Source organism: Cavia porcellus, unplaced genomic scaffold (assembly GCF_034190915.1).
Source record: "Cavia porcellus strain 051 isolate PalLab524CR breed Dunkin Hartley unplaced genomic scaffold, mCavPor4.1 scaffold_24, whole genome shotgun sequence".
In the NCBI taxonomy this organism is placed as follows: domain Eukaryota; kingdom Metazoa; phylum Chordata; class Mammalia; order Rodentia; family Caviidae; genus Cavia; species Cavia porcellus.
This window is the reverse complement of record NW_026947507.1, coordinates 22,832,449-22,846,051: the sequence shown is the minus strand read 5'-3', so window position 1 is coordinate 22,846,051 and position 13,603 is coordinate 22,832,449. Positions and strand designations below refer to the sequence as shown.

The following is a 13,603-nucleotide window of genomic DNA, read 5'->3' as shown; positions in this document are numbered from 1 at the left end:
ATGGTCAGCTAGATATCCAGGCTAAGCTCCCTCTCTGTCCCCCGGGCAAGGCCCTGGGGCCAATTATTTGGGCACATACAGGATGACGAGCGGCCTGGCTGTTTTCCTAACAAGGGTGTGCCACGTAGAATCATAAAGAAATGCCTTCCTGCAGCACAGGACTACAGCCTCCGGGAGCCAGCCTGGTTCCTTAAATAAGCGCTGACCTTCCCACTTCGGAATGCTTCTGTTTGATTCCACTTCTTGATCTAAAATGCAAGAGCAAACTAGCCCCAGGTCCCAAATTTAAAACGTCTACCCTTGGGCATAAAAAGGACAGTGACACGGGTTTTGTTCCACTTAGTGCTGTTACGGTAGCCTTTTCCCGGTGGAAAAGAGTGTGCTAAAGTGAAAGTAGCACGGATTTATCGCGGCAATTTAACCTGCTCTTAGGCTGTAGATATCAAGGGGAAGCAGGCTGGCCTCCAAATAGCCCCGCGGCAGTTCTCCAGCCCTGCAGCTATTAGGCGGTGTGAGTGAGCTTTTCTGTCATCACCCGGTTTGGGGAAGCAGGTAAAAAGATGCTGTTGTCTAGTTAGGGTGTACGTGGAAGAGCTGTGACCTGAAAGCTTGCTGTGAGTGTAGGAGCAGCTGCCAGATTTCCCTCCCTGTGTGAAGGGCAGTATTCAACCAGCCTCAGCTCTGTGCGGTCCAGGAAGGTGCTGCTCTCCTCCTGGCCCTGCATATCCCGGCACACAGGAGCCTGCAGGCCGTCTCCGCACGTTTCCTGTATGAATTTGTGCTTGACATTGTAATGCTTATTTGACCTCATCCTTTGTGTCGTAAGCATTCCATTAAGATTTCCCTGGGGAGTAGCTGGGCTACTCTGATTAGTATCAGTTTGACCAATCTACCGTGGGTTTAATTTAGAGAAAATAACCAAGTTGATGCCAGAAAGAATTTTCTTAGCCTGACACACTGGAAGGCGTATAGATTTGTTATATCAGTAAGTGCAGAATTCCTTCCTAAAGTTCTTTTGTTTTGTTTTGTTTTTTGGCTGAGAATCTGTTTGCCAGCTTTTTATGGTGTCTTACATGCTGTCCTGCCTACTAGGAAATACACTTGAACACAACACAGTATCATTGTGCAATTCAGTGTTAGGTTAAGATCTCATCAATCTTTTTTTTTTTTTCTTATGTGGAAACCTAAATTTTGTTCCTACCTTGTTACAACTTCAAATTGCAATTGGTTACATTTTCCCTTGTTATCTAACTACTCCATAACCTGTATTTAGAAAGCTCCTTTTTGGAAACAGGCTCATGTTTCCATTGTGGTTCTAGAAAATCCAGACACAGTCAAAATAAGAGCCATTTTAAGATCCAGTACAGTAGGCCTGTGTTCCTATTCGTTATGTTTGAGCACCTCACACTCTGCGTCACTTGCCTGATCCCCAGAGACACGGGCATCCATCATTTCTGATTTAAACAATCAGACACTGGAATTAGATTTGTTTTTTTTAGCAAGGTGGCTAATTCTTCCTCCCAAAGGTTCAAAATAAAAGGCAGATTTTAGTGTAGACAAGAACAAAATGGGCATATATGTGTGGGTTGGTTGTATTCAGTCACATTTGTTCAGTGTAGATGTGGGTGTATACAGAATGAAGAAGAAAAATGGAGGAAGACAAAAAAGAAAATCAACAATGGTAAGACTTTGCACCTATAGTTAATTTTGAAGCAGATCTATTTCCCAATCAGAGTGCATTTTAGCAAGAAGTGAAATATCTGCATTTAATCCTCAAGGAAAGTAAAAAACTTGCAATTGAGTTGTAAGAGAGGCCATTTTCTAACTGTTAGATAATAACAATCTACTTCTTATGAATAGCAACCTAATCTTAGCAAATGATTAAAAAGATGATGAACAGAACGTATCTGTGGGCCTATTTAACCTCTGAAAAGAAATCTTTTGAAATTTTCACACTCGTGTGATTAGTTTTCCCTTTCAGAGCTTTTATTTTTTTTTTACTTCAGAATAATTTAAATTTATAGGAACATTGTATAGGTAAAAGTGATTTACATACATCCTTCATCTAGCTGCTTCCAGAGTTGACATTTTGTATTTACCTCATTGTCCATTGGTATAAAACTTCACTAAATGTAGACTTGATTCTGATTTCACCAGTTTCTTCTCTGTCTGTCCCTCTCTCTGTCTCTCTGTCTCTCTGTCTCTCTGTCCCTCTCTCTGTCTCTCTCTCTCTTTCTGTCTGTCTCTGTCTCTCTCTCTCTCTCTCTCTCTCTCTCTCTCTCTCTCTCTCTGTCTGTCTCTGTCTCTGTCTCTCTCTCTCCCATCCTTTATTTGTTCCAGGATCCTATCCAGTACACGAGAAAGCTTTTTAAGTTCCTAAAAATTTAAAATAACAGAACAAGCAAAGCTCCTAAATAAGTGTAATAAGTCAGTCGCTGTTTTAGTAAGCACGTGCAAAGGGCAATGAAACTGTGGCTCTTTTCTAGCAGTTCTGAGAAGGAGCCAAACCTTCCAGCAACACAAACACGAGAGCTCTTTATGGGAGACCCGTGCCAAGCAGCAGGGCAACGTGCCGTTTTATGCACTTGTACTTGGGATCGTTTTCCATCTGCTTCACTGTGCCAGCCTGATTCTAGGTAAACAATGGAATGCTTAGGCAATTTCTGGCTCTGGTAGTTGAACTCAGCTTGTAAAGAATATATTAGACTAAACAGCCTATAAACCACTACTTGTTTCCCTGACAAGTTCGGCTGTGTCACTGTACTTGTCTCCTAACTCATCTCTTTCCATCTGTCTTTCCCTCTTTCAGTTTACTCTCAGCCTAGTCCTCTCAAAATGAGAGATCAGGACACTCCTCCTAAAACCAGAGATGCTAAGTGATCTGAGCTCTGTTGTGTCTGCTTCACCTTCATTTCTTACAAGCTCTAGTTTGCAGTTCTATCAATATATTGGCCTCATTGCCCATTGCTCAAACAAGCCTCACACAATCTCACCTCAGGACCTTTGCATATGCTGCTTCCAATACTTAGACTGTTGCAACCCAAGCAATCTTGTGTGAGGCTGCTCCCATCACTTTCTTCAGGATGTCACTCAGAATCCCATCCTCTCAGTAAAATCTTCACTGGTCATGCTATCTAACTGGCAACAATCCACATAGGCTCACATATGCATGCATATGTTCCTCTGTATTCTTCCTTTATTTTTCTCCTTAGCATCCATCACTATATATCAAGTTATATAATTTATTTAGTGATCATATTTCACATAAATCCCCTCCACAAGAAACCTTGTTCCTTGAGACAGAATGTTGTTGGTTTGTTTTGTTACCACAATAAATTTTTTGGCAAATTTAACAAACTTTTGGCTAATTCAACAAATATCTTTGGCAGCAAGGAATAGTGTCAGGCATGCTGTAAGTGCTCAGTAACTATTTCTTGGGTGACTGAAAGATGAAGACACGGAGGATCCTGGCTCCCTGTTGACCTATCACCACTCTCTGCAGAGTCCACTGCCTGTGCATCTGTGATTGCATCGAGCCCAAGGAGCTCCCCCTCTGTTTCCATGCAGGGAAGGAGCTTCTGTACCTCCCACTCATTCACCAGCCAAAGTGCACCTCTGTGGAAGGCTTCTCCAGGAGAACAGTGCTCAAGTGCAGGAATTGACCCTGATGGACTACCATGTGGTCCAAATACTTTGCTCTGACATTCAAAGAGGAAGGAGGAATAACCCCAGAGGTAAAAAGCTGTTGGTTCAACAATTTCCAAACCCCGTACCAGCTTCTATATAAAAGGCAGAAGACATGAAAGCTACATTGGACAGTAATGTATTCTGCAGAAGTCAGTCCACCTTCTGGTGTGCAGGAGTACTGGTGGATGTGAGGAGACCCTGGGGGTCCACAGGCTAGAGAGGATTCTGAGCTTCATAAGAAGTCAGGCATCCCTTAGCATTATACACAGCAATGTGCCTTTCCAGGATACCGTGCTGGATAGAGCGAGAGCTGGTTTAAAGTAGAAGCCATTCTTAAACCACTCACATACGGAATGTCTCTTTGGTGTCAAGATGCCAAATGAAAGAAACTGAGTTTCCTATTATTTTTCTCCTTCTTATCCTTTTGCCTCTTTAGAATTCATGAATTTGCTAAAGTCATTTTTAGTTGCCTTTTATGGTACAGAAAGAAGGGTTCTGCAGAATTCTAAATATCATGTGTATGCGGGAATAAAAGATATAAAATAGACAAAGGTGTCTTCCCCAAGCAGCACCGTGAGTTCTTTTACAAAGTGTCTGCTTACTGGCCTCAATGTGCCAGTTCCGGCACATCCACTTGTCAGCTCGCAATTGTGCAACACTTTTAAAAAATCTTTAGTTTCAAATTTCATCTCAGTACCTAACTGCTTCGTCTGCTTGTTTAAATTCTTTCCCCAAGATGAGTGTCATCCTGGATTGTGAAATGTTCACAAAGACAATTGCCCTGAATAATTCCTGTCCTCCTCTGTTTCAGGCTGCCGCTCTTGACTTCTTTAAACCCGTTCGCTGCCTCTTTCTTCTACTGTTCTCACAGTGCACAAGCTTTTCAACTTTCTCAGATCAGCTTACATGAAAGTTCAGCACTAGGAACATTATCTATTAGACCATCTTGCAACGTGAAGTTGCCTCTTTCAAACATCCTGTGATGTGCGATGCAGAGGTAAAAGCCTGCTCTTTCTGCACCATGAATGAGGCTTCTTGCCTTCTCTCGGGACAGCCAAGGCCAGTTTCCAGGAGTTTCCTTCTAACTGGAAAAAGCTACAATCGATAGCATCTTGCTATTCCCTTGGCAACTATGCAAAGAGCCATCTCTGCCATTCAAGTGCTGTATATCAGCAGACCAGACCTTTGAATTAAGCAGTCATTCAGACACGATGCATCATTCTCGCTGTGTTAGACTTGACTTGATCTGTCATTTATTTTCACAGATAGAGGCAATGCTGGTACACTATGCTAATTCCTCTCTCTGAAACTCAGAATGGGAGTTAAGAAAATTGTGACAACACACAAAGAACTGCATTATCCTTTCAAGGTTTGCCATATGTTTTCTGAATTCTCAATAGTTGAGGCAGGATTACAAAGATAAATTTAAAATGCATTGCAATAAACGTGATTTTAGTTCCATATCCCACATGAGCAAACTGAATATCTTAGTGCCCCAACCATGGAAATTTGATTCAAGTCAGAGTGGAATCAGAGGTATTTCAGAGCTAGCAAACTTGTTTTTTTCTTTTTCCCCATGGCCTACGTGAATATGACAATCAGAAAATCTTGTCTTTTTATTTATTTTGTTTTTTAAAATATGTATTTGTAGGTGATATATGTCTGCACACATAAATATCTACCTTTTCTGGTTCATGTGATGCATAAATGACATTTTAAGTATACTCATGAATCTATCTTTTTTGGTTTGTTTAAATTACTATTTTAGTTTTATGGAGTACCGTGAGAGAAATAATAGTCAAAATAAAAGCTACATTTTCTATAATATTCTTCCTTAAAACATCTTAGGATTCCTGATTCTAAAAAAAGAACAGCAATGTAATTTTGTTTAGTCACAAAGGACTTTTTTTCCTTCTTTGTCCGTATTACAAGTTGAATCTAGGGCTTGAGGAATGCCAGGCAAGTGATCTACCATGAGCTACATGCTCAGCCCTGTTTTGTTTAGTCATAAAGATCAGACTGAGCATTTAGAATAATGAGAAGAGGACCATAGATGTCATCTCATGTAAAAAGAATGGCGGGGAAACCCTCAGTTACTTTTAGCGTATGTGTCAGTGTGACCTGGACATCGCACAGCGACATACGCTTTGGGCGTTAGAAAGTGGCCAGAGAGTGAGAGAAAAAGTGATGAGGGTGGACAGTTCCAGCAGAAATAGTAAGTATTCAGAGCCAGGGAGAGAATGCCTTTTACAGACCAAAAGCAAAAGCAATCAAATCTGAAAATTAACAGTGAAAGTCAAAGGCTTTCCCAACAGGTCCAAGCTGAGGCTGAGAGCAAAGAGAACCCAGGAGAGCAGTCCGGAGGTTGAGAGCAGAACCCACATTGTGCGGCTTAGCCTGCAAGTAGCTCAAAAATACCATCATCCCCTCTGTTCACAGCACAGACTCAGCATAGTCTCGCCTGTGATTTGTATCTAAAACAAAACACTGGAGATGCCGGGACACAAGAGTGCCTCAGAGGATTCTGGAATAGACCTCAGAAAGCACAGAATGACAAACGCATTTTAAAGTAACAGCACTGCTTTGTTTGTTTGTTTTGTTTTGTTTTGTTTTGGTTTTGTTTTGTTTTTAAATTTTATTTAAAAGGAAAAAGAGAAAAAACAAAACAAAACAAAGCAGTGTAAGGGTACAAGTAATACAGAACTACAAAAAAAAAAAAAAAAAAAAACAGTAAGAAATCACCAGTTAATAGATTACACATTATCATCTTAGAGATAGTTGCTCAAGTCCCAGTATCAAAGCATACAAAATGGACATTCAAACAGTGAGACTGTAAACAGTTGTGTTCAATGATCCAACTGAAAACATTAATATGCTCAGCTATTTAACACCCCTAAACACACTTGCTGTTGTATCTTTTAGAGCATTTTTTTTTCCTTCTCTTTTTTACAACAAAATTCACACATTTTGGGTTTTATTACTCCTTAGTTCTTATTACTTTTTTAGGGGGGAGAGAATAAAGTCAAATATGGCAAAACAAAGCTGTCAGTCAAAACCAAGGATAGACACAGCACATGATGTAAAACAGAGGACAAGGTTATCAACAATGGTTGGAAGTAAAGATCCTTAGGATTCTAGATTGCACGGATTTAGAGATGGGAACTTTTGTGAATCAGACTCCCTGAGAGAAGAAAAATGTCTTTTATCTACCCCTATCTATGTTTTTCTCTTTTCTATTTTCAATAGTTTAAAAAGGCAGTAAGGGTGAAATGACATGATATGTAATGTTTACTTTTAAAATTCTCTAGCAAAACAAGAGGAGATTGGAAAATGGATAGGTCAAATATGGCAGGATGCTGCTGGTTTTCAAAGTTCAGCTAGTGGCACATAGAAAAATTTGTAGTAAAAAATGTCAAAATGCTTTGACTTTGAAGGTGTTCGGGAATACATAAGGAAAGAAGCAAAATAAGTATGCTTATAGGTGATGTTTTAAGGAATGAGACATTAGCATTTTTATCCTAGGGCTAAAATCATTACTGTCTATTGAAACACATCACCATATCCTGTCGTATTTGAGTAAGATAATTCCACAATAATATTTTAATAAAAGTTGGTACTTAGGTTATTTGTTGGCTCCATCTTAAAGCTGATATAGAATAAGATGAGACAAGATATATAAACTATAAGCAGATGTTACCTTATTGTCTGCCAATATCAATTTCTCTGTGTCTCTCTGTGTGTCTCTCTCTCTCTCTCTCTTCCTCTCTCTCTCTCTCTCTCCTCTCTCTCTCTCTCTCTCTCTCTCTCTCTCTCTCTCTCTCTGTCTCTCTCTCTCTCTCTCTGTCTCTCTCTCTCTCTCTCTCTCTTTAACTCTAGCTCTCACTCGTGCTCTCTCTCCCCAGATTGGAGTACTAATGTGCAGATATCCAGGCAACTTTCTTGTTAAATAAAATAACTTTTGCAATGATACTATGATTAGTAACATTTAGACAATAATTCATATTTTCAAAATGCTTACTGCAGTCAATTCAACCCGAACATGCGTGAAGCATATGGTCCAATTTGTCATAGTTTTACAAAGTACTGCAGCACTACAGGACACATCATCAGTATAAAGAAAAGGAGAAAGAGTGAAAAAGAATCACTACTCAACCATGTTCGGGGAAGATTCTAATTACCACATCCAAAATTACTATGTAGTAATTATGAATATGTTAAGAAAATGTAATCTGAATATTTTAAGAATATCTAATCTGTTAAGAAAAATAATTAAGATGGTTAAAAACAATCAATTCACTTTCTGATATAAGAAATAATCTTATTAGGTGAAGTTAAATAGCCAAAGACATTTAAAACTCTAAGATGCAGATGCCACATAACTGCAAAATGACAAGCAAATGTCCAGGGCAGTTTCTCAAATTCACATAAGCTTATTTCTTCAAGACATCAAGCTATGCATGGGCACAACCTACCTTTCCAGATAGCAGTTCTGCTTATAATTCAGTAGGCAAATAACACCATATCACTGTAGCATTAATACAAAAAGCAAATAAAGAAAATACTTAAAGAAAAGATTGTACTTCAATCTGAGCTCAGATTCCCCAGGTATGTCTTTACATTCTCTGTGGTCATCCTAGTCCATATGGAAATGTGAGCCACCAACCAGCTTCTGGAAAAGGCTCAATGCATAAAATTTACTCTCCTTTTTGAAAATATGAAATACATTTTTTTCTAGTCTTCCCAATGATCAGATCCCAAGACTTACTCTCCCCAAATGAACTGAAAGGGAGCCTGAGAGCAACACCAACATGATCATTTTCATTAACAGTGAAAACTGGAACTGTCACAAAGTTTAGAAACTCACATGTGATTACAATCACATGAGCATGAGCTCACAGCTGAATGTTCCCTGGAAACCTCTGTGTTGATTTTGCATGAGAAATAACTATCAAAAGGGACAGGAAAACATGAAACCCACATCACCAGCGTATTCTCTTCATGTGAGCAGATTATATAGAAGTCAAAAAGTTATTTCACGCACACAGAAAGAATACAGATGAAGAGAATACTTAATGGTATTAATATCCAAAGGGTATGGTTTGCCAGGAAAAAAACAAGACTTGAAGTCTGTTGGCTCTCGCTTCTCTCCATCAGCTCCATCTCGATGACAGCACCGCCCCTGAGGATGGAAATATTTCCAGTAGCATTTGAATGGCATTTACTTCACAGTCACCTTTTTCTGATTTTGCACTACTGAACATTACTCTTTCCTAAACTAAGAAGTCAGTGGACCATTGTGGAGTTTTTCTATCTCCACTCCCTCAGGTGACCTTACATAACTACAGGCTCACCTATCATCTCGATTCATTTTTTCCAGTCTGTAACTAGGAATGGACCAGGCTGTCGTCACTAAAGATGAGAGGTCAGCACCTTGGACACAGTGCTTATTCTCATGCAGTTCAGAGACAAGAGAGCTCCAATGAGTGTGAGCGATTTTCATCACTCGCAGCATGCTGACTAAATCCTCATTAATGTGCATAATGACCTCTGATGACACCACATCTCCACGGCCTCGGCGTGGCAGGCCATGACTGAACTGGGATGTCCTGTTCTTCTGCATTCCCAGCCTGTGCACCCCAACGAAGAGCAAAGCCGTGATTCACCCTTTACAAGAGTCAGCTATCTAAGTGCACAGAAATGAGCAAGCCAAACTACAAAAACTTCCAAATTAAAAATTGAGATAATTCATAGAATGCTAAATATTCATTACCTTTCCTCGATTTTTCATTCTATAGACATGAAATGAGCTCACTTCGCTACCTGTAAAGCACACTGTGCAGTGCTATGTGAATACATCATAAATAAGAAGTGACTTTGCATTTTTTTTCTGTTATTTTATTTTATTATTACTTGTGTGCAGGATGTGCAGTTTGGCCTTGCATTTCTGTTCCTCGAAAATTAGTACACATAGATATACTGAATTCCCAAATGCTCCTTTTGGCTCAGATTATAGCTCCAGTATTTACTGGACATGTTAGAATCAGGTGAGTTATTTTAATTTTTCTTTGTTTTCTCAGCAGTAAAGTGAAAATGATAGTCTCTATATTGTAGAGTTTGTGAGGCATTAACGGCTGTAACTCATGTAAAGCCTTTATCTCAATTTCTAGCTCATGGCAAGTAATTAATAGAAGTCACTTGTTAGCACTGGCAGAGATGGCAGCACTGATAATAACGGCAGCACTCGTAGCAACTCTGGTATCCAAATTAATAGCAAGTAGTTACTGGAATGTTGTTTTTGAGGAGCTTCTGGCCATCTTTCAAAGTCAACACAATTCAAAATTGTCCATAAATTCACATATGCTGTAGTTATTAATAATTAACATTTAAAAGACCTTGTATCTAAAACAGAAACTATATTGAGATCCCTTCCATGCCAAAAGAAAAGCAAGCAAATAGTCTCTCACGAGGAAAACTGTTTCTTGCTTCCTTAAAACATCCAATTCAAGCTGGATGCAGTAATGCAGCCCTGTCACCCCGCACTCAGGAAGCTGAAATAGAAGGACTGAAAGCTCAGAACAGTCTGAACAACATGACTAGTTCAGATCCAGTCTGGAGGAAGCTCACTGAGCAGCTTCATTTCCAGCACTCTGAATGCTTGGAACTGAGTATTCCGGGCCCCTGAGAGCCCAGGGAGGCAGCCCCGCCCCGGTGTAACCCTGAGCACTATGGACCGGCCTTTGAGGGCCCACCTCCCCTCCGGGCAGGAGAGGCTGTTACCAAAAAGGAAAAGGAAAAGAAAGAGAAGAAGGAAGGAAAGAAGGAACGAATGAACAAACAAATGAAAGAAAGATGGAAGCCAACAGGGAGGAGAGGAACTAGGGAAGGAAAGAGGGTTGATCCAGTTTTCCACAAAATGTTCTAGATAGAAGTTGCAAGCTAAAAGTAACAAAAAAAAAAACCAACTGAATATGGGAAAATAAATTGCTCTCACTAGAGCCAGACTCACCCACAACATTCAGGATGAGCAAATGGGAGTAAAGAGTTCACATCCTTATCTGAGCTATGCTTCAGTTAAATTAAGTAGAGAAAGATAATCATCCCCCATGTTTCAAATATTCTTTTCTCTCCCTTGTTGTCCTCCCTCCCTTCTCTACATTGAAAATGAACTGTAAAATCGCTTACAGAATTTAAAAGACTGGTTTTGAATTTCCCAGTTCATTCAAATATTTTCTCCGGCATTAGGAAGTACGACTTGCAACCCAGTGACAAAATACCAGTGATATAGCTGGAAAGCTTGGCTGCAGAGACCTAAGCTGTACACTGAGACTGTACTCTTGGTTAGTTTCTTAATAAGATAGCATAGGTGGAAAGAGATTTAATTTCAGAGAACACAGTAGAGGTAAAATAGAACAAAAATGTTAACCACCTCTTGGTGCAGCTGGAGCTGGTCTCAATGTCCTCTAGTAATCCAAGGCCTTCTGGCAATCTCCAGTCAGTTCTCCTCCCTAAAACAACTACACACCAACATGAAAAAACAGATAATACTTTATAACTCTTCTCCTCCTGTGCAAAGTGGGCACGAATAACCTTACTGTGTGACCCATGATCAGTTCTAAGCACTGAGAAAACTGAATTTACCCAGAGGCTGCATTGAGCATAAGTGCCTTCTAATTTTCTCTTCACAGCAATGGAACTGATTCCTGCCTTATATGACCTAACACTCCCCTCCAGAGCCTGCAGCTGGGCATCTTCTCTTTTATGGATTAACAGAACACAAAAAACACACTCCCAGTAACCGTCAATAAGCACTGTGTGATATTTTGGTATTGCAGTGAAATGCACATAACATAAAAGTTCCCATCTTAACCAGCTGTGTACCCATTCGGCACTGTTAAGTTTGTCCACACTGCTGTGCAGCCATCTCAGCGATCTCCAGATTTTACTGAAAATTTAAAATCTATAGCCATCATTACTGGTCAGCTCAGATTGTCAGAGACCTGAGGGTTTAAACAGCAGGAATTTATTTTCTCACAGTTCTGGACATTCGATGTCTGAGATCCAGATGCCAGCTGCTCTTAGGCTGGCACGAGGAGTCTCTCTTAGGCTTGGAGACTCCCTCCTCATCGCTGCATGCTCAGGAGGCCAAGGGTGTGTGTTGGGGTGTGGAGGGAGTCTCCCCGCCTTTCTCTCCTTAGAAGGCCACCAGCCTCACTGGGTTAGGATTCCATCCTTAGAGCAATCCTGTCTTCAAATACAATTACACTGAGAATTAAGCCTTCAATATATATGGGGAATACAGGACACAGTTCAGTCCATTACTGTATTAAATAACTCCCTTGTTGCCTGATAACTTCTATTTCTATTTTGTTTCTATTAATTTGCCTCTTTCAGTTATCTCATGTAAGTGAAATCATATAAACCATTTTCTTTAAGAACTGAGTTATTCCACTAAGCATAATTTCTTCACAGCTCATCCATGTTAGAACATCTTTCCTTTTCAAGACTGAATAGTTGTCCATTGTATTTAGATACTGCATTTTCTCTACTTATTCAGTTGTCAGTAGACACTTAAAATTGTTTCCACCATTTGACTACTAATATACGAGTGTCTGTTCGGGTCCTTGCTCTCAGTCTTTTGTGTATATACCAGAAATGCAATTGAGCCCGTGTGGCAATGCTATGTTGTAACTTTCTGGCAAATCACCGTACGGCTTTTCAGAGTAGCTGCAGCATTTTAAACTATTTTATATTCCCAGCAACACTGCACAAGGATCCTATTTCCTCAGCATCTTTTCCAACACTTGTTATTTTTCATGAGTTTTTTGAGCAGCCATTGTAATGGGTAAAAAATGATATCTCATTATGGTTTCATTTTGCATTTCTCTAGTGATTAACTATGTTAAATATCCTTTTATATACTTATAGTCATTTGTATACTTCTTTGGAGATACAGCTAATCCAATCTTTCATTTTTTGATTGGGTTATTTGAGGTTTTTATCTGTTTTGCATCTTAGGAGTTGTTTTTCTTCCTGTTGCTTAATGATATCAAGGATTGATAATGTTATTTTTTACATCATTTTTTTGGAGTGGGGTTTGAGATAAGTTCCAGCTATGTAGTTCAGGCTGGCCTTGAACTCACAGCAATCCTCCTGCTTCAGCCTCCAAGTGCTGGGATTATAGGTGTGTGTCATCATGCCTGACTGAGAAAGCCCTTTGGTGCCTAAAAGTTTTTAATTTTTTGAAGTCAAATGTATCACTTTTTCTTTGTTGCCTTTTTTATGTAATATCCAAGAAATCTTTGCCAAATTCAATATCCTAAAGCTTTTTCCTTACATTTTCTTCTAACAATTGAATAGTTTTAGCTCTGACAACTAGGACTTCAATTAGTTTTTGAGTTAATTTTTATATATGACTAAAAGTAAGGATCCAATTTTATTGCTGCATGTGAATATCTAAATTTCCAAGCATCATTTGTTGAGAAGACTGTCCTTTTTCTCCAAAAATTATTTTTGACATCCTGTCAAAAATAATTTAATCACATATGCAAGTGTTTATTTCTGGATTTTTTATCCCATCCCAGTAGTGTATGTCTGTCTCTATATAAGTGCCATAATGCTTTAATTTCTGTGTAAACTTTGGAATCTAGAAGTGTGAGTTCTCACTTAGGTCTTCTTTTTACAAGATTATTTTAGCTATGCAGGATCCCTTAATCCCAAGTAAATTTAATGATAGATTTTTCTATTTTTGTAAAAAAATAAATAAACAGGATTAAGATTTTGATAGGTATTGCACTGAATAACTTTGGGCGGTATTAGAGATGTCCTTCCCTCTATTTATGTCTTCTTTAATTTCTTATAGCACATATAATACTTCAATCAAATATTTGGTAAAATATTTCAACTATTTCTGCAGGTT

At 39.2% G+C, this 13,603-nt stretch overlaps 1 protein-coding gene and 1 long non-coding RNA gene across 6 annotated transcripts in view; one reads left to right on the top strand and one right to left on the bottom strand.

Annotated features, from left to right (window-relative positions):
* The window catches only part of LOC134472683 (uncharacterized), a 93,941-nt gene that overhangs the window by 15,783 nt on the left and 64,555 nt on the right, over positions 1–13,603 (bottom strand). The gene's annotated exons all lie outside the window — the stretch shown is intronic.
* Galntl6 (polypeptide N-acetylgalactosaminyltransferase like 6) overlaps positions 1–13,603 on the top strand; it is a 993,708-nt gene that overhangs the window by 939,020 nt on the left and 41,085 nt on the right. Inside the window, exons 11-12 of one of the 4 annotated variants that reach the window (XM_063234753.1) lie at positions 3,568–3,734; positions 4,499–6,634. The exons of 2 other annotated variants lie outside the window; for them this stretch is intronic. In XM_063234753.1, the coding sequence (XP_063090823.1) occupies positions 3,568–3,702 (135 nt within the window). In that variant the 3' untranslated portion in view covers positions 3,703–3,734; positions 4,499–6,634. Of the gene's footprint in view, positions 1–3,567; positions 6,635–13,603 lie in introns of those variants that run through there. One more of the 4 variants, XM_063234752.1, reaches the window with a different exon arrangement.